At 48.0% G+C, this 20,383-nt stretch overlaps 1 protein-coding gene across 3 annotated transcripts in view; it reads left to right on the plus strand.

The window, feature by feature from the left end:
• Positions 1-2,961: 2,961 nt before the first annotated feature.
• L3MBTL1 (L3MBTL histone methyl-lysine binding protein 1) overlaps positions 2,962-20,383 on the plus strand; it is a 33,726-nt gene continuing 16,304 nt past the window's right edge. The window contains exons 1-11 of one of the 3 annotated variants that reach the window (XM_032461199.1): positions 2,962-3,077; positions 8,705-8,850; positions 9,015-9,247; positions 9,568-9,709; positions 10,013-10,163; positions 10,305-10,437; positions 11,091-11,175; positions 17,927-18,015; positions 18,516-18,620; positions 19,484-19,619; positions 19,951-20,042. In XM_032461199.1, the coding sequence (XP_032317090.1) occupies positions 3,052-3,077; positions 8,705-8,850; positions 9,015-9,247; positions 9,568-9,709; positions 10,013-10,163; positions 10,305-10,437; positions 11,091-11,175; positions 17,927-18,015; positions 18,516-18,620; positions 19,484-19,619; positions 19,951-20,042 (1,338 nt within the window). In that variant the 5' untranslated portion in view covers positions 2,962-3,051. Of the gene's footprint in view, positions 3,078-3,524; positions 3,644-8,704; positions 8,851-9,014; positions 9,248-9,292; positions 9,363-9,567; positions 9,710-10,012; positions 10,164-10,304; positions 10,438-11,090; positions 11,176-17,926; positions 18,016-18,515; positions 18,621-19,483; positions 19,620-19,950; positions 20,043-20,383 lie in introns of those variants that run through there. The other 2 variants (XM_032461198.1, XM_032461200.1) reach the window with 2 other exon arrangements.

The following is a 20,383-nucleotide window of genomic DNA, read 5'->3' on the forward strand; positions in this document are numbered from 1 at the left end:
TAAGAGGGAAGTAATGTCAATCTAACAATCTAATATGAACAGACCAATTACCAGTAAATTACCAGAAATGACATTGAATCAGTAATTAAAACAAAACAAAACTCCCAACAAACCAAAGCCTAGGACCGAATGGCTTCACAGGTGAACTCTACCAAACATTTATAAAGAGTCAACACCTCTCCTACTCAAACTTTCCAAAAAAAATTGAAGAGTAATAAATCTAACCAATGAGGTGAAAAACCTATACTAAAAAACTGTAGGTCACTGATGAAAGAAACTGAAGATAACACAAATGGAAAGATACACCATGTACACAAATTGGAAGAATTAGCATTGTTAAAATGACCATATTACCCTCAGTGAAGGTGATTATGAATGCGGGCACTTTGTAAGAGGCTCAGTTATTTGACCAACTTTATTGTTTATGTGGTAGGCAGAAAAATGGTCCCCTAAAGATGTCCACATCTTAATTCTCAGAACTTAGAAATATGTTATATGACAAGGGGGAATTAAGGCTACTGATCAGCTGACCTAAAATAGGGAGACTCCTGGATTATTTGGGTGGGCCCAATATATTCAAAAAGGTCCTTAAAAGATGGAAAATGAAGGCAAGAGAGTCATGGTCACAGTGACGTGACATGAGAAAAACTTGACGGGACATTGCTGGCTTTGACGATGCAGGGAGGAGCCTCAAGTCAAAGAACGTGGATGGCCTCTAGAAACTGGAAAAAAGACAAGGAAATGAATTCTCCCCTAGAGCCTCCAGAAAGGAATGCAGCTCTGCTGACATCTTGGGACCCAGTGAGACCCATTTTGGTCTTCTGACATCCAGAACTACAAGATAATAAATTTGTGTTGTTTTGCACCACTAACTTTGTGGTAATTTGTTCATGAGAGACTAATAAGCTTAATCCACTGGTTCTTCTCATTGAGTTCCTCAGTACTATCATAAGACATGAATTCTATCGGCGTATCGAGAACAAGATTCAGATATTTAGCAAAGTTAGGAAAATGGAGCTAGCTGATGTTCTGGCCCTCACTGAGACAAATTTTCCTACTGGTTGCAAATATAAGCTTCAATTCCCAAAGTCAAACATAAATTTCATCAGTCTGACGCTTTGGAAAACATACACCCCTACCCAGGAGGAAAGCAGGACCTGAAGCTAATCATATCTGGAAACTTATGTCTCCCCTGCTTTTTTCACCATGGGCCACCCAGGTAGATAGTATCCAGTCAGAGGGGTCCAGTCTTCATGCAGGGAATTCAGTTCCAACTCCCAGTACCAAGTGGACCCCAGATCCCATCATTGTGTCATTGTGTGTGATGACACACAAGTCTCTAGCAGCTGGTTCCTATCTCTATCCAGTAACCACCTCCAGGACAAGAGAGACCTGAGGCCACCCCCTGGTTGCTCTATTTCTGTCTTTGTTTCTGGCTCCTGCTACTTTCCCCTTCTTGCAAGTTCAGCCGTGAATTTACTCTCCTTCCTTCTTGGCTTGCCTGCTTCCTTCCTCCCTTTCTTGTAATATTTTATCCAGGATTTGGGGGTGTTTAGGCTAGAAAGGGCTCCCTATTAGCAAAATGTGCCATATCGCTGGAACTAGAAGTGTTTTCCCACTTACAAAAAGGGCACACCCTGATGATTTTCCTAAAATACATAGACTGTCCCAATGGTGAATGAGAATCTCCTCTAGGAACAGAAAGGTGTGAGCTGCTGTGAACAACAGTTTTCTCCATGCTTCTATTCATCAACATTTCAAAAAACTTGGGGTCCACCCTTGGATAGGGGGTTAACTTGGAGAAGACACTGGGGGCTATTAACTTGTAGAGAAGGGGGCTGTCACTTGAGGGAAGAATTGGACTTAATCACTTGCTTCTGAGGGCAGCCTGGACCAGCAGAGCAAACTCTGGCTATATTAGAGGCAGAGCCTTCCCCAAATCACATCCACTTGGTAGAAGCTCCCCATCCCTGAAGGTGTTCAAGCAAGAAGGCCAACAAAGGGATCAAGGCCACCAAAATACTGTTCATGAGCAGAAAAATAACGTCTCAGGAACTCAGATCCACATTAGTTGTTCATTCCTGCATCCCACTAGCTTAGGTTACACTAGTCTGTCTTAACCCCTGTCTAAAAGATGCATTCGTTATTGAAAAGCTGCGTTTGTGTAGTTTCACCACTTTCTTTTAATCTTCTGAGTACCTAAAATAAACCTTTTGGAATCTAGAGCAAGCATAGTCTGGACAGAGATGAGAGAAAAATGAGTGGATGGTGTGTGTGTATTGGTGTGTATAAAGAGACTTCCATTGTTATGGCAACCAGCATCCTCAACTGATGCAATCCTGTTCCCAATAATACGGGTTGTGATTAAAAACTGACACTGCAGCAAGGAAGAACACATGTAATGCGTTGGTGTGGCAACCAGAATAAAGTCTGCATAAATTTAAACCTGATGATCACAACAATTCGGGGAGTTCGCCTACAATTAATTAGGAACCCCTTTTTCATCTGGACTGGAAGTCAGGAGGCTGGAGGTCAGGCCTGTGGCCATGACCTTAGGCCAGATGGACCTCAATATCCTGTTCTGTAAAAGAAGGGATTAGATTAAATCATTGGTGTGGGTGTGGGGCACAACTCTGGGCTGTTCCAAGAACTGCCCTGTTTTCATCACCATGCAGTACATGATTAATCAGTCAACAAACATTTATTGAGCGCCCAGCTGTGCTAGGTGCTAGGGATACAAAAACTAATGTGTTTACTTCCTTCTTGGAGCTTGCAGTCTCAACCTCTCCAATTACACAAATCTATATGAAGTTACAGCTGCCTTGTGTGTAAGAAAGTTGTTTTGTGCTACGAGAACAGGGAGATTTGACTAGTTTGATGAACCAAGGAAATCGAAGCACAGAGAAGCAATGACTTGCTCAAGGCCACACCACCCCAGGAACCGTTATTGAAAAAAAAGAGAAAAAAAAAATTCTATGCCATGAAGTAGGCGATAGTCTTTACAAACGGAAAAATGGAGAATCAGGAGGATACAGGTCACACCACCAGCCAATGGCAAAAGGGTCACCCAAACGCAGGTGCGTCTGCCCACCAGGGACAGGATCGAAACCCACGCCCCGCGGGGCTTCCTTTCCTCTGGTCGCGCGGCCCTTCACCCGCCCTGAGGTCGTTTTCTAACGCTTCTTGGCTCCCCTTCTCAGGTAGGGAGCAGGCGCTGTGGGAAGGCACTGGACAGTGCAGCTACCCGGCAGGGGTGCGTGCGGGAGGGCAGCCTCATCTTTTGTCACTGACCACTCAGCTCGGGGGCCCACGAGGCTCTCTCTTCCGGCTCCGTGGTCCCCGCGCCCCGCTGCGCGCTGCTGGCTGTGATGCTGGGGGTGGAGGACAGGGAGAATCTCGAACCGCCTCGCCTGCGCAGCAATCCGTCCGGGGGCTAGAGGACATTAGGCTCACGAGGGCCGGGCCTGGCAAGAGGGCCTTCGGCCTGCGCCCCAAAATCTGCTCCGCGCGCTGTCCGAGCCCCGCGTCCTGCGAGGAGGCGAGCCCCCTACCCCACCCCCCACCCACCCTGTGCGCGCAGGCGCGCGCGGCGCGGCGCTCGGACCGCAGCTTGGCGCTGGGCGGCCGCACGCGGGCCTTGCAGGTAGGGACCTCGGGGTGCGGGCGCCGCGCCGCCCGGCTCGGCCCGGCACGGCGAGTGCTCGAGTCTGCGGCCCCGAGACTTCATTCCTCACCAGCGCCTCCGGCGAAGGGCACTGGCCGGGGAGGAGGTTCGGGAGAACCAGATTGCAAGGGGTCTGGGCGGGTGCGGGGCTCGAGGGCGAGACGAGGCGTCCGCCGTGCTGCTGCTGGCGGCTATCAGCAGGGTGGGAGAGAGGCGGCTTGGCTTTTAGAGAAATGCAATCAATTAAGAGTTTTTCATGAATAGAAGAGAAGGTACAGAGGGCGGGGTTTGGGTTCTCTTAGGAAATGGGTCATTTGGCAAACTTTCTCCATACCGTTAATTTCCGATTTTTTATAACGGAAAATTGAATTATTGTTATTATTTTGGCATAAAGGGAAAGAATAAAAAGAATTCCGCCATTTTGGCGCTTTAAAAAGTAACCGTTCTGCGGGGCGAACCGATCAGTGACCGCCCCGCCTGCCGCTGTCTACACTAGACCCGGGAGGACTCGAAAGGCAGGCGGCGGTCCTGACCCTGGAACCATTCCTCCCGCGTTCCCGCCGCAGCTGCGGCGGGGGGCGGGGCCGACGCCCCAAGTTTGCGACGCTCACTTGGGGGCGTGGAGCGTGTATTGGGGGTGTTGGGAGTTATCTGTCTGGGGTGGTAGCTCCCCACCCCGACACCTAGAGCGAGGGCATTTATTGAGCCTCTGTTGTATGCGAGGCCTTGACGGGCAAGGGGTGGGGGGAAGCCTTGGCAGACAGACCAAGAGAAAATAAACACGGACCCATTGGCTCAGTAAATATTTATTGAGCATCTGCTATGTGCCAGACACGAATCTGGGCTGGGGATTCAACGGTTGTTTTAGGTCGGGTTCCCTGGAAACAGACTCTGAGGAGGTTTGAGTATAGGTTTATCAGGGTGCCTTTGGGAATATCACCTGTAGGGGAGTGAAGACAGCAGCGTTGTTGGGCAGAGAAAGAAGTTAAACTGCTGATGTAGTCTCAGCAGAGGCCTCCGCCTATCCCAAGAGAAGTAGGGACGTTCTGGAAATGAGATGGCCCTGCAGAGAAGTCCCAAATTGAGGCAAGAGGGCGGGGCCTTTATACCCCATATAAACTAGTCAGCGGATAGCTGCTTCCAGGAGAGGGCACTTGGGCGAGGCAGCTCTCCTGGCTGAGGGCAATTCAGAGAGGAGCTGATAGCTGAGGGCTGCCAGTGACAACCTGCACAGTAGTCGGGACCTCCCACTTTATCTCCTCTTCTTCCAGCCTGTGAGTGACACAGAAGGAGGAAACAGTATTCTAGCCCCTAAGGCAAGAATGGCTAATCCATTTATGGATTTCTTCTGTTATTGACCACTCTTTACTCCCAGCTCTCTTTCCTTCATTCATTTACTGACTATTTGTGGATGCCATCTCTGGATCAGGTTCTTTGGTGCTTTGTTCTGTCTCCAGGGAAGACAGACAAGTTAATGCATAGTTAGATTGTGGTGGAGTGGAGAACAGTAGAGGGAGTGATTAACTTTGTTTTGGGGGTGGATTCTGGGAAGGCTACAGAGAAAAGGTATCACTCAAGCTGGGTTTTGAAGGATGATCAGGAATTTTCCAGATGTGTGGGATGTGGAAAAGTACAAAGCAGAAGGAACAGCATGCGCAGAGGCCGCAGAAGTGGCATTCTGAAGATGTGACCAGGCTGCAGTGGGGGAGTGGATGGATTCCTGGTATCAGACTCAGGCCTGGGAGCTATGTCAGACTGGTTGTGCTGCTATGTGGACCCAGTGGGACAAAGCTTATGAAAATTCTGTGTGAGCTACAAATTTGGGGGGTGGTAGTGGTAGAGGTGAATTTAAATCACAGAGAAGGTAGTTCCTAGTCTCAGAAAAGTTAATGGTCAAGCTGAGGGGAAACAGAAACAGTAGGTGCTGCTAACCAGGAGCTTACAGCCACATGTGATGGGTCCAAACAACACAGGTGCCCTGGGTTCTCTCCTCTCCTGCACTGTCAAGGACTTGTCTTCTAGAATTTTCTTTTTCCCTTGCTCTGTCAATTTCTTCTTTTACAGGCTCATTTTCATCAGCTACAAACATGCTGTGGCATCTTCTATTTAAAAAACAAAACAACAAACACCCCTTCCTTCCTTGAAACCTCACTGCTGTGCAAATACCAACCCCCACATCCATGTTCTCCTTCACATCAAGACTTCTTCAAAGAGTTGTTAGTCCCACTGTTTCCACTTCCTTTTCTTCCATCCCCCTACAAGGACCAATTCTTAGTGTCAGTTTCCTCACTAGAATGCAGACTCTATAAAGAGATTTTTGTCTGTTTAGTTTACTACAAATCTGCATTGCCTAGCATAATACCTGGCACATAGTAGGTGCTCAGTAAATTGAACTAATCTATGATTTCTCTCTAGAACCCACTCTGATCAGATTCTTGTGTCCACAGCCCCTTTTGAAATGGCTTCTGTCAACATTTCTGATGACTTCCGTATTGTTAAAATAGTCAGCTCTTAGCTCTCATCTAACTTGATCTCTCAGTGGCATTTAACACCATTGAGCAGTCCCACTTTCTAGAAACTTTCTTCCCAAGAGTCTTCCAGAAGCCCAGATGCTTCAGGATGCCCTTTCATCTCACTATAGGCTCCTTCTCAGTTTCTTCTGTTAGATCTTTTTCCTCTTCCCAACCAATAAATCTTGATGAGCTCCAAGGTTCCCACTTTTTCCTTTATACTCAGTTCTATGGTTTTCACTGCTATCTGTACCCAGTGGTTTTAAAATTTATATCTCCAGCCTCAACCTTATCCCTTATTTCTAGAATATAGGCTTCATGAGAGCACTTTCTCTTGTTTGAGACCATTCCCAGGGCACAAAAGGATGCTGACACCTAGTTGGCTCTCCAATGTCTGCTGAACAAAGGGCAGAAACCTGAACAGAAGGGCATTTCTCTCAGCCACCCTCCCTTGACAAACCCGAAGTATAGGATAGGTTTTGAGACAGAATGGAATTCTTTCAGGAGTAACCACATTCACTCCTAATGACTGACAATGTTTTGAATAAAAAGATTAACTCCATTTAAAAGAACTTAAAGGGGTACAACTATGTCAGCTGTGCAAAGCAAAATAATTGGAATTGAATTTCAAGGAATGCTATTTTGTAATTTTTTCAAAGGGGGACAATAAATCTTGGTTTGAATGTTGCCTTCATTAATTAGGTTATATATCTAAGACTTTGCCTACCTGATTACACATTCTGTATTTAGAGGGTGTGCTCTGTATTTTAGGGAAGAAAAGCTAGAAGATAAATGAATGCACAGGAACAGCAGGAAGGAGGAATGGAGGGTGGGAAAGACAGCAACCATTGTAAGCTCATTTTGCCAGCAAGCAGCTTGTATGTTACTGGGGCTACCAAGCTCCTCAAAATTTCTGTTAAAAGGGAGCGAATTGGTATTTGTTGAAGGTCTGTTGGTATCAAGACTTTACTATTTTTTCTGCTTAATTTTCATCTGAGCCCTTTGAGATAGATACCATTACCACCTTCATTTTACACGTGAGGAAACTGAGGCTCAGGAAGGGTAAGCTGTTCACTCAGAATGACAGGTATTAAGAATGGGAGCTGAGATTCAAACAGACTTAAGTCTGTCTTAAGCCTCCATCTATGTTCTTTCCTTTAACCTGTATGCCAGAAGCCATTGTCAAGCACTGCTAACAACTGAAAGCAACCAAGTATCATTCATGCACTGCTTTTTATTAACCAGTTCCAATGACTGAAATCCAACACAGCACCTACTGTATGCCAGAGACTATGCTAAGTGCTAGGGATGTAGCAGTGGACAGGACGGATAAAGCCTTTGCCCTTGAGGAACTTACATTTACATGGGGAAGACTGATCAAACAGAAATAAGTAAATGAAGATCATTACTGATTATAGTGATGGACGTAAAGGAAATCTACACAGTAATGAGATAAGTGGTAGTGAGATGGGATGAGGGGTGCGCTACTTTAAACTGAGTGGTCAGGAGAGACCTCTTCTGGGAGTGGTGACTGCTGAGCTGAAGCCTGGTGAATGGGGAAGGAGGCAGCCAAATAGAGAGCTTGGGAAGAGCATTCCAGTTGGAAGGAACAGCGAGGGCAAAGGCTCTGAAGTGGGAACGTTTGTCAAGCAATAGAAGGAAACCAGAGTCTGTCGAGGGTAGAGAACAAGGTGAAGAGTGGTGGAGGATGAGGTCAGAGAGGAAGACAGAGGTCGAATTCTATGAGGTAAAGCACTTTGATTTTTTTCTAAGGGCAATTGAGAGCCACTGGGGAATTTTAGATAGGGGAATTACATGATTTGGTTTACATTTTTAAAGCTTTCTCTTACTGGAGAATAGACTGTAGCAGGGGCAGGAGAGGAAGCAGAGAGACGGATTAGGAGGCAATTTCAGAGTCCAAGGAGAGCTTTCTGTCGTTGGGACCAGCACGGTGGCAGTGAAATGTAAAATCATACACTGCCTGGGTTCTCATACAAAGATGCTCTTCATATGCATACATTTGTTCAACAGATGTCTGAGTGCCCACTCTGTGCTTGGGATGGAGGAAGTGGTGGGTAGGTAGTATAAAAGCTCACCTCCTAGGAAAATGAACCTGTATGAGTGATGGAGAATCTGGTACTTGAGGGCTCTGAATCCCCAGAGAAAGAATGGAATGATTCTAGTGGGGATGGAGTTGCAGATTGAGAAAGACGGAAGTTTGGACTTGGCCTGGGCTGTATCGTGAGACAGCTGTCCAGACAGAATCTTGGCCTGAGACACACTCCTAGAGTCAGTCATAGTTTACAAAGCACCGTCACACACGTTCGTTCGTATTACAGAGTCCGGGGGAGGTGCAGGGCCTGGCCAGAGCCTGGTTGACCAGGTGAGAGCCAGGAGCCACACTTGATGCTGGGCTCCTAATACACCCGACGTCCCTCAGGGCTGAGGATTTTCACTGTGGGTGGGTAGTTCCTCCTCAAAGAGGCCCCTCCCCTCCCTGATCGCCCTGGGGGCTATGTTCCAATTGTAGGCCTACCAGGATGGAGGGGCATGCTGAAATGGAGATGCTGAGGACACTGAAGGGGCCCTCCACAGGGGAGGTCAGCGTGCACCTCGTGGCCAGAGACAGCCCAGGTTCCGGTTCTCACCTGCCGGCTACTGCCTTCATCATTCCAGGTGGGCCATGCAAGAGGTCTTGGGAGGAGAGCATCCCCATACCTGCCCAAACTGATGTGGGTCCTGGCGAGATGATACTTTTCACCAGTCTGCACACATGCATGGCAGGATTGCAGGGCCATCCGGCTCACCTACGTCGTGTCTGCCCGTGTATTTGTTCGCAGCCAGCTCGACCACCCTTGGCCTGCCCAGCAGTGCCTTGGATGTGTCCTGCTTTCCGCGGGAACCGATCCGTATGGGCGCCCCGGAGCAAGTGGCTGCCAGCGTACCTATCACGGCCACCGTTCTGCCGCAGTTAAGCGCGGGGCCAGCGGCCAGCTCCAGCACCAGCACCAGCACAGTGAGGCTCCTAGAGTGGACTGAGGCCGCGGCCCCGCCTTCTGGGAGTGGCGTGCGGGTCAGTGTCTGTGGGGATTGGTGAGACCCAGCAGCTGTGGGGCGGGGCCTGTGGGCCCAGGGGCGGGGCCTGAAGCGGAAGGTGGGGAAGCTAGCCGAGAGGGAGGATTCTAGAGGTGGGGCTTGAAGTGAGGGACTCTGGGGGCGTGGCTTGGAGTGCGGCGCTTCCAGGACATTTGGGGGTCTTAGGGGCGTGGCTTGTGGGGGAATGGGTTCTGGGGGCGTGGCTTGGAGTGAGGTGGCGGGAGGGGTACCGTGCTGACTAGGGTGGGTCAAGGGCCAGTACAGGAGTCCCGGTACTCAGACCCTTCCGCGCTCCAGTTCCGGATAAGCGAGTACGCGCCGCCGAACATGGTGGGAGCGGAGCAGCCCCCGAGCCCCGAACTGCGGCAGGAAGGCGTGGCCGAGTGCGAAGATGGCGAGGCCCCGGCGGGAGGTGGCGATGCGGGGCCCCAACAGCCGGGTACGAGCCCCAGGCCCGGAGCTGGGCCACTGCGTGGGTGAGGGGAACCCTGAGCTCCCTGAGGAGCTAAGGCCAGGGGCGTGGCCCGAGGGGGCGTGACCTGGGTTCCTGCAGGTGCACCCACATCCACAGGTTGGTCCTCTGGCGAAGAAGAGGGTGCTGTCCAGTAGTGGATCCCGAGGGGGGCGGGACCAAGGAGGAAGCCAGGCCTGAGGGGGCGTGGGCCCCTAAGTGGGCGGAGCCGGAATGTGGAAGTGATGGGCGGGAGGCCTGAGGCTCCTTTGGCTCCCCCTCCCCCCGCAGCGGACCTCCCCCAGAACCCTCCAGAAGATCCCCCTCAGGACCCACCAGAGGATGATGGCACCTGCCAGTGCCAGGCGTGTGGGCCTCAGCAAGGCGCCGGTCCAGATCCTGGTTCTTCCAATGATGGCTGTCCCCAGCTGTTCCAGGAGCGGTGAGGGTTGGGGGTGAGGGGAATTGCAGCCCTACTTCTCTGTCTTTGGAGCCCTTAGGGCCCCACTCTTGCAGGGGGCTTAGGAGAAGGGGTGGGTGGTGCAGGGTGGGTGGTTCTTCCTTCAGGCTGCCCCTCCCTCAGGTCAGTCATAGTGGAGAACTCAGGCCAGAACAACTCCTGCACCAACGCTTCTGAGCTCCTGAAACCAATGAAGAAGAGGAAGCGCAAGGAATATCAGAGCCCATGCGAGGAGGAGTCGGAACCAGAGGCCATGGTAGGAAGAGGGCAGTGGGAAGGGACGGGGAAGGCTAGAGGCTGTACCTCAATCCCCACTGTTCCCTCCATTAACCCAGGTCATGGGACTGGGCCAAAGAACACACATAATGACTCATTCATCATCTTTTGGGGTCCCAGCCTGTGTCAGGTCCTGTACTTGGTTACAGGGAAATGAATAAATCACTCTCCTGTTTTTCTAGAGCTCACATCTCGGTCTAGTGGCAGGGCTAAGTCATATGCACATGAACAAGCACCCAAGTAGATGTGCAGGCAGGTGGAAAGCTTCATCACTAGAACCAAGTCACCAGGCCAGAGGCCAGGGAGCACGGGGCTCTAGTTGCAGAGAATCTGGAAGAGACAGAGCATGAAAGTTCCACTGGGCAGGTAAAATCAGCACAGAGCAGGTATTTATGTCCTCAGTTTCCCCACCTGAGAATAAGGAGAATTGTAGTCAGGCTGTGAAACCAGGGGGTGTGTGCTCAAGTGACTGTGCCCAAGTAGCAGGGGGTTGTCTGCTGGAGCTGTGTTCCTGCTGGTAGCCTAGAAGAAATTCCACTTGTTTGGGGCAGAACACCATGTGGTCCAAGAGCTAGGCAGGGGCCATGCTGACCCATGAGAACAGGAAGCTTGGATCAGGCTTGCCTTTCACAGGAGAAGCAAGAAGAAGAAAAGGATCCAGAGGAACAACCCACCGCTAGCACCCCAGAAAGTGAGGAGTGGAACAGCAGCCAGCCTGGTATGGTGGCCTGTGTATATATATTCGTGTGATGTATGTATACACTTTTGGAGGTGTAAGGCTGGGAGTGTGGGTTACTGTTGTGATAGTGTGTTGTACATACAGATAAGCATGAGTCAGCATGTGTGGATGAGAGAGTGTTTCTGGTTTATGCATTAGTATATGTGTGTTCATAGGGATTATACCGTGTGTTTGTCTATTATCCAGTTGTGAGTAGGTCCTACTGCCAGGCTTAGTATCCGAAGACTTGAGCAGCCTTTAATGGCACCACGTGGTGTTGCTTCCCCTTGATGGTTTGAGCAGGTCCATTCTGGTCATTGGTCCGACCCTGCTATTTGGGCCTCCAGTCTGACTCTTTGGTTCTAAGAAAAATGGAAAAAGGTCATTTGTAGTCAGCTCTGGCCCTGAGGTCTTCTCCATTACCACCTCCACATTCCCATGTGACAACGGCCAACTGGAGCCAAGTAGCATTTATCACACTAATAATCACCTAGACACTTTGTAGCAATGTTTGTCTTCCTCCCTCAAAACTGAATCTATTTTATTAATCACTGTATCCCTGGTAAATATCCCAGAGGCTAGTGTGAAGTAGATTCTCAGTAAGTGTTCAGTAGAGAGAGGAATGGATGAGTTATATGTTGGTGGTTCCTCTCAGAACATGGCTCGGTGGCATGAGTCACTGTCTTTCCTGTCCCAGAGAGAGCCAGAGGGTGAGGTCAGTCCAAGGACATCATTCTGCCTTGATGGCAATGCCAGCCCAAGGAGTCCATTCTGCGTCCAGGGCTCCAAACTCTATAGTGCCTATTCCATATTCTGCCAAACCAGATTTTCACTGCTCTCTCTCACCCAAGGCTATCACATCAGAAGCCAAGTCTTAGCTCTCATTGGTTTATGGCTTCTTAAGTCTTAAACAGAAGAAGGAGTTAGTATTTAACTACTATTGGCTCGACTGCTCTATCTTACTTAAGGAAATACATTCATAAACCAGCATTCTTTTAGCTGGGTCCTCTTGACCAGTCCAAAGTTATATTTTGATTTACACATCTCACCATCTCAACTGTGAACATTAATGTGGTATTGATTCTGGATATTTTCCCTCTTCTGCCTTTTTTTTCAAGAGAAGAAATTTTATCAGTAGACAAATTTGCACTTATGACTGAAATCTTTTTCCACTCATTTTTGGGGTCTTTTGGCAGAAGAGTCTGGGGGCAGGGGAGAGGGTGGCAGGGCTGCTTGAATGTCCTGTATATGTGGAGAATCTACGTTTCGTCTACACTCTTTTTGGCATTTGATGGCTACTCTATTGGATTCATGTTCTGCAGACCTGACGCATCTAGTCCTGATGGAATGTTCCGATAGTTTAAGAGTTAGAACCCTGTAACATGTACAAATGCAGGCCTTCTCTCTCATCTATCTCCTTCACCTTTTCAACCGTTCTGTGTGAAGGATCGTCTTCTAACATACCATTGCAAAAGTCTTTACAGCTCATGTAGTCATTAATAGCTGTTTTGATCATTTTAAGAGTTAGTTATATTCTCATGTCAGCTCTCATTCTGCCCACGTCCAGATCTGCAGTGGCATGCTTCAGGATCAACTTGTTATATATAGCCTTTTCAGATTCAGAGCAATGCTACAAGCATCCTGGTGTTCCTTATAGTTTTTTTGCCCACTTTTAATTGCATTATCATCTTACTGTTAATTCTTTATGTATTCTGGCTACAAGTTCTTTGTCAGATGTATATATTACAAATATTTTCTCCCAGTCTGTGACTAGCTTTTCTTTTCCCTTCTGAATGATGTCTTTTGAGAAGCTGATAGTTTTCATTTTGACAATGTCTAATTTATCCATTTTTTAAGCTAGTGCTTTATATGTATTTTTATAAGAAACAGCTTTTTAATAGCTTTATTGAAATGTAATTCACATACCATACAATTCACCCATTCAGTGGTTTTTAGTCTACTCATAGAATTGTATAACCATCACCACAATCAACTTTAAAACATTTTCATCACTCCAAAAAGAAACCCTGTACCCATTAGCCGTCATTTTCCCCAAACCACCAATTCCCATCCAGCCCTTAGCAACCACCAGTCTACTTTCTGTACATATGGATTTGCCTATTCTGGACATCTCATATAAATGGGATCATATAACATGTAGTCCTTTGTGACTGGCTCTTTTCACTTAGCACAGTGTTTTTCAAGGTTTATCTATGATGTAGCATGCATCAGTACTTCATCCCTTTTTATTGCTGGATAATATTCCACACATGTCACACTTTATTTATCAATTGATGAATATACAGGTTGTTTCTACTTTGGGGCTGTTATGAATGATGCTTCTTGCAACATCTGTGTACAAGTTTTATGTGGACATAAGTGTTCATTTCTCTTGAGTATATACCTAGGAGTGAAATTTTTGGGTCATATAGTAACTCTATGCTTAGCCTTTTAAGGAACTGCTAGACTGTTCTGCAAAGTGGCTGTACCATTTTAGATTCCTACCAGTAGTGAGGATTCCAGTTTATCTACATTCTCACCAACACTTATTCTTATCTGTCTTTTTTTTATTGTGGCCATCCTAGTGGGTATGAAGTGGTATCTTATTGTGGTTTTGATTTGCATTTCCCTGATTGCTAATGATGTTGAGCATCTTTTCATATGCTTATTAACCATTTATATATTTTCCTTGGAGAAATATTTATTCAGATCCTTGCCATTTTCAAATTAGTTGTAACAAACACATTTTCTATCAAAATACAAGGAGTGCCATGGGGAGTTGGGGAACATGTTGAAAATATGAGTGTGTGATTCAGTACAGGACATTGATCAGTATGCCTCTTACAGCAGTGCCTTCTTAACTGAGGTCCCTAATCTAAATTTCCATTCAAAATTCTGTGAATTGGTCACTTTTTCTAGGGATGGTCCAGGGCTTTTATTAGATTTTTAAGAGTGTCCAGACTCCCTAGAAACTGAAGGCCTGGTAAATAGTAGATCATAGCATTACGGGGCCCAGCCTCTTGAGTTTGGTGCTCTGAGACATAGATCCCTTGTACTCGTTGCACACAGGTACCAGGCTCTTGATTAAGCATTCAGTCTTAAAATGAATTGAGTATGAATTGGCTAGCTACACTCTGTAAGAGGCAGGTAAATACAGAGATGTATCTGTAACAATTTAAAACAAAAAGACACAACACACAGTGGCACCTTGATGACTGCTTGTCATTGGTTGTTCTTGAACCATGGTGTTCTGTCCTTCTCTTTACACTCTCTGTCTTTCCTATGGACCTTGTAGTGAAAGGTCTGGCTAGGACCATTAATGTGTAAATTATCTCTACTGAAACAACAGAAGCCATGCTGAGGAAGCTTCTAGAGATAAGATGGGAGGGAAATACTGAATTGATTTCTAGGGATCCATCCTTAAGTGAGCAGGTTGGGGTGGGAGAAAGAAGAACCAGTAATGGAAACAGAAGAGGTGGAAGATACAGCCGAGAAAGTGCAGCAAGAAGGAAATACTGAGATAGAACAGGTGGTTGATAGCACAAGGAGATCAAGAGAGTTGAGGAATAAGAAATGGTTATTGGATTGTGTCCCTGGTGACTCAGGAGAGCAATTTCACTAGCGTGTAGAGGTAGGCTTAACACTGGGTGATTAACAAGAGAATTCATCAATGTCACATTGTTCATAATATCCCCTTATCCCCATAAAATCCCCTTTTTGAAGTCTGCAGTGTATATAATGATCTCCCTTTAAAAATTTCTTATTATTATTTGTGCCTTTTCTCTTCTTTTTTTCCAACTTTATTGAGATCTAATTGTCATAAACCATTGTGTAAGTTTAAGGTGCACAACATGTTGATTTGATATGCTTATACATTGCAAAATGATTACCACCATAGTGTTACCTGTATCATGCTACATAATTAGCTTTTTTTTTTATGGTAAGAATATTTAAGATCTACTCCCTTAGCAACTTTCAAGTACAGAATACAGTATTATTAACTGGAATCACTAGGCTGTACATAGATCCCCAGGACGTATTCACCTTATAACTGGAAGTTTGTACCCTTTGACCAACGTCTCCCCTTTTCCCTTAGCCACTCTCCCTGTTTCTTAATCAGTCTTGTTAGAGCCTTATTAATTTTATTGCCTTTTCTTTTTAATTTCCTTTCTTCAGTTTTCTTTGGACTTATTTAACCTTTCTTTTTCTAACTTCATGAGACAGATTAATTTTTCAGATTTAATTAATTCAGTCTTCTTTCTTTTCTAACATGTTCATTTAAAGCTGTCATTTCCCTCTAAGTACTCCTTTAGCTGCATGTCACAGAGGTTTTTGTTTTTGTTTTTGTTTTTTGAGATGTAATTGACATTAACATTATGTTAGTTTCAGATGTGCAACATAATGATTCAACATTTGTATATGTTGTGAAATGATCACCACAATAAATCTGGTTCACATCCATCACCACACATAGGTACAGTTTTTTTTCTTGTGATGAGAACTTTTGAGATCTACTCTCTTAACAACTTTCAAATATACAATACAGTGTTATTAACTATAATCACCATACTGCACATTATATTCCCACACAGTTTTTGATATGTCATATTTCCATGATTGCCCTTTTATTTAACAGATACTAAGTACCTGTTTTGTATCAGATACTGAACCAGATGCTAAGAGTTCCAAGTAGGCAAAAAGCATACTAGCCCTTAAAGAGCTCACAATCTCATTGCAGAGAGAGCTATGTAAACAGGTAGTTATGTTGTAATAGTGTAATTAGTGTTATATTTGAGGTATATAGATACAAAGGACTGTCACAGAACAAACTCCTCCTCATGTAGTTAAGGAAGGCTCCTTGGGGTAGGTGGAATGCGTTCAGTCCATCCATCCATGCATCCATCCATCCATCCCTCCATCCCTCTAGTCATTCATTTATCAAACATTTGATGAGCATCTATTCTCTGTAAAACCTTATGCTAGGTGCCAGAGATATGGCTGGGTCTTGATGAATGACAGAAAGATAAGAGGATGGGACAGGGTTGGGGCAAAATCTTTGAGGCAGGGAGATCAGCATGTGCAAAGGCACAGAAGTACACAGAGGCATGCAGATACTCAGAATTAAAGAGCCAAGGCGGAGCCCAGGTACCTGATATGAGAAATCTGACAAATGGTCAGCTCCTTGGCTTGCTATAGTTTGGGAAGAGTGAGGCAAAAAGAAAAATGATATCTATAGAGATAGAAACGGGCGTTGTAAAGGGATTGGTGATAGTAGTGGTGATTTGGAGAAAGTAAAGAGGTATTCTGCAGGATGATGTGGAATTCCAGTGGCCAGAAACAGCAAGGTAATGCTAAGCTGGTGTTCTGAAGCCTCCTCTGTTCCCCTGCCCTTACTCAGTCTGGATAAGGAGGGTTTCTTGAGGGATGATAGTGGGTGATATTGTCTAAGGGCCAACCCACGTTTCACTCAGGACAGAGAGGAGCAGGAAGAGGGCTGCTCTAGGCTGCTGTGTCGGTGCAGGTCTCTGAGAGAGTTTCCTGTCTCGGTCCATCTGTTGGTGAAGACAGTACTGGCTTTGGCCCAACTGGGTCAGATGGTTGGGATCTTGAGGTTCAGTAGAGTGACTGGGGAATTTAGGCAGCTCCTGGGAGTCACAGAGGTTCCAGCTCAGGAAACAAGGTTCGTCCTGAGTGACAAACCACTCCACACCTGAATGACCTGGAGCAGAAGCCAAGTGAGCCAGGGCGAGGCAGAGCTGGAATCCAGGTCAGACTCAGTGGAGACTTAGGAGGGACCAAGTATTTCATGAAGATTTTTACTCACAACAGCTCACCTAAGAGTTCCAAGTAGGCAAAACACGGTACTAGCCCTTAGTCTCCCTAACGACCCTCTGGGGTAGATGGAGTGATTTGCATTTGACAGATGACAAAATTGAAGCATGGAAGTTTCTAGAAGAAGCTGGAGCTATTTAGTCAAGCCGATTTTTGTGAATTTTTTCAGACTTACCTTGGGAGCCTTCCTTACATGGTGCCAGCTCTTCCCATCTTTAAAGGATGTTACTCCTCTGTGCTGGAGGCCAGGACTCCCTCTCAGGCTAAACTGAAGGTCCTCCAGGGGAATTCATCTCCCCCTCCCCAGGCCCTGACCATAGTGTGTGCTTGTGAGTGTGTGTTTGTGTGCACAGCGTGTGTGTGTCGGTGGTGGGATTGTGGATTCAGTCTCTGTGGGCACGCCAAGCACACGTACACACACCTATGTCCCTGTGTGTGCCTGTCCATGTTCAGGGGAAGAAGAATAGGATAAAGGGAGTTTCTCATTTCTGTGTGATCTTCTCTGTTTCTTCCTCTTTCTACATTTCCCTCTGATTTCTCTTTTCCCTCTTCTTTCCCAGTGAGCCTGGGTGACACTATGATTAAGTCCTCTGACTCAACACTTGTCACTCAGCTTTGTCATTAAACAGGGTCCCTTGTGGCTGAGACTGTAACCTCAGTTAGTTGCTGTATGTGCTTTTGCTGACAGTGGCCTGGGGGTAGGGGCGGGTGGGCAGAATTTTGTGTGGCCTCACCTGAGATAACTCTCACCTGGGCCCCCTGGGCCTGGCATCATCATGTCTGCAAGGGACCAGAGGGCAGCCTGTGATCACAGACAAGGTCTGTTTTGGAGGTTCAGGTCGAGGTGGGTCAAGGGAACTTAGGAAAGTGGTACTCGCGGAGCAGCCCGGGGGTCAGCCTGTCCATCTCCTGTCCACAGCCCCCGGGGAGAAGAAGGAAGGCTGGTCATGGGACTCCTACCTTGAGGAGCAGAAGGCCATCACTGCCCCTGTCAGCCTCTTCAAGGACGTGAGTTGGACAGTTTCCACCTGGGAAGAACTTACCTTCCCAGTCCAGGGACTCACCACCAAACTCAGGCCTTCTGGTCTTTTCCATGCCTGATGTCCCTCAGAGGACTGGCATAAGGGAAGCGGGGGAAACTGGTCAGGGGCCCAGAGTAGAAAAGGGCTCACTGTCAGGGGTTTCCAGGGTGGGAAGAAATAGGGAAGTAGGACCCAGGCTCACCCATCCCTGGGCTTGCAAACTTTTGAATTCTGGTGCTTTCTACTCAATTCCATACACTGGTCTTTCCATGACTTGGGTAAGAGGGAGCCCTGAAGTCCGTTCTTTGAGGGATCTGGGAGCTAGTCTATCCTGTTTTAGATCCCTGCATGAAAGCTCCCCAGATAAATTATCCCTTTGATAGTACCAGGCAGGTGGGGCCCAAAGGCAGTTCCTTCACCCCAAGCCCACCGGGCGAGGATAAGGCCTGAGGGAAGCTGGGTCTTCTCCCATCTGTGCGTTGACAGTATCAGGCAGTCACTCATAACAAGAATGGCTTCAGACTGGGCATGAAGTTGGAAGGCATCGACCCTCAGCATCCGTCCATGTACTTCATCCTCACTGTGGCTGAGGTGAGCTGAGGCTTGGATGGAAGGGGCCAGCCGGGGGTGGGGGGGGGCACAGAGGGCCTGGGCTCAAGTGAGGGAGACACTGCCCTGCCCTCCAAAGCACACAGTGTAATAGGGGATTGAGGTGGAACACACAGAAAGCTAATAAATGGACCCAAAACAGGCGACGTGTTGGGGTGGTGATGTTCCTGAGGAAGAACGTTCCCCAGGGCAGAGATGGTGGCATGAGTCCAGCAAGGTCCTTGTCCTCCTAGGAGCTCACAGCTCTTGTGGAAATCAGCCATATAAACAGTGATGCAGCATCGGGGTGATGACAGTGGAGCGCTGAGCGGGTAGGGGTGGCTTCACAGAGGGAGGGTCTCCTTTGCTGAGTCTTGAGAGATGAGCTGTGAATGAGTAGGGCATTCCAGACATGAGAGGCATTGAGCACAAGCCCCGTGGCACGGAACAGGGCACTATGTTCAAAGATCCACTGTCAGTTCCCCGAGGTCCTAGCCATGAGAAAAGCAGCAGAAGGAAAGGTCCTGAGGGCCCCCCATGTAGGCCTGAGCCTTGATTGGTACCCTCGGGGTTCTGTCCAGGGCTCAGAGGAAGCAGGAGGATGTCACAGGATCTGCCTGTCTTGTGCCCAGAGCTCAGGGCTAATGAGTACATGGACTCATTACTCATTAATGAGTATGAGTAATGAGGGGATTGTGGGGCAGAGTTCAGGATGCAGGGAAACCTGAGTGTGAGGAGGGGTGGGGTGGGGAACCTGCTTGCACCAGCGCCCCTCCGACCACCAGGCTGGGCCAGGAGAGGTGAGGGAAGGGTAGTGGCAAGTCTGCTGGCATCAGCGGCCCTGTGATTCCCCCTTACGGGGCCAGGTGTGTGGCTATCGCCTGCGTCTGCACTTTGATGGGTATTCTGAGTGCCACAACTTCTGGATCAATGCCAACTCTCCTGACATTCATCCCGCTGGCTGGTTCGAGAAGACGGGGCACAAGCTGCAGCCCCCCAAAGGTAAGGCCTAGCCGGGTTGGTCCCAGTGAGGCAGTGAGCCCACAGACCCGTTCCTTCTCCCCTGAGGTGCCCCCTTCCCTGTTCCCGCTGCACAGCCAGCCTCTCTGCATCTCATCCTTCTATGACTTGGCCCCCGGGGCTTCCACTCCACCCTGGCTCTTTGAGCATCCACCCACGTTGTGTCCTGCTTTGGCAGGGGGTCCCTTGGCAGGTTCTTGAGGGTTGTGGGGTCCTCAGGCCTGCCTGATCCTGCTGCTTCAGTGTGGGGTGCCCTCGCCACAGTCCAGCCTCTATCTGCACAGTGCTCTGTTCATCCCCCCGAGGGGCCTAGGTTACAAGGAGGAGGAGTTCAGCTGGAGCCAGTACCTGCGCAGCACAAGAGCTCAGGCTGCCCCCAAGCACCTGTTTGTGAGCCAGAGCCACGTGAGTGCCCCCAGCAAGTGGACATGCCCCTAGGACAGAGTCCCTGCAGCCGCCAGGGAACCTGACTCAGCAGAGAGCGCTCACCCCTCTGGTGCTCTCAGCTGGGCTCCGGTCTTAGACCAGAGGGGAGGGGCCCACTGGGCAGGCCATGGGCCTGAAGGGGAAGCTGGTTTCCCCAGTGCCCTCCCTCCTCCCTACTACTGAAATCCTCTCCTCCGCGTATCCTCTTGGAGCCTAGGTGCTGGGATATCATTGTTCTTTCTTGCGTGGATCTCTCTGCAGCTCTTGGTGTCAGGTACAAGCCTCTGTTCTGGGAGCAGCTTTTTCCTTCCTTTTGACCA

Source organism: Camelus ferus, chromosome 19 (assembly GCF_009834535.1).
Source record: "Camelus ferus isolate YT-003-E chromosome 19, BCGSAC_Cfer_1.0, whole genome shotgun sequence".
Classification (NCBI taxonomy): domain Eukaryota; kingdom Metazoa; phylum Chordata; class Mammalia; order Artiodactyla; family Camelidae; genus Camelus; species Camelus ferus.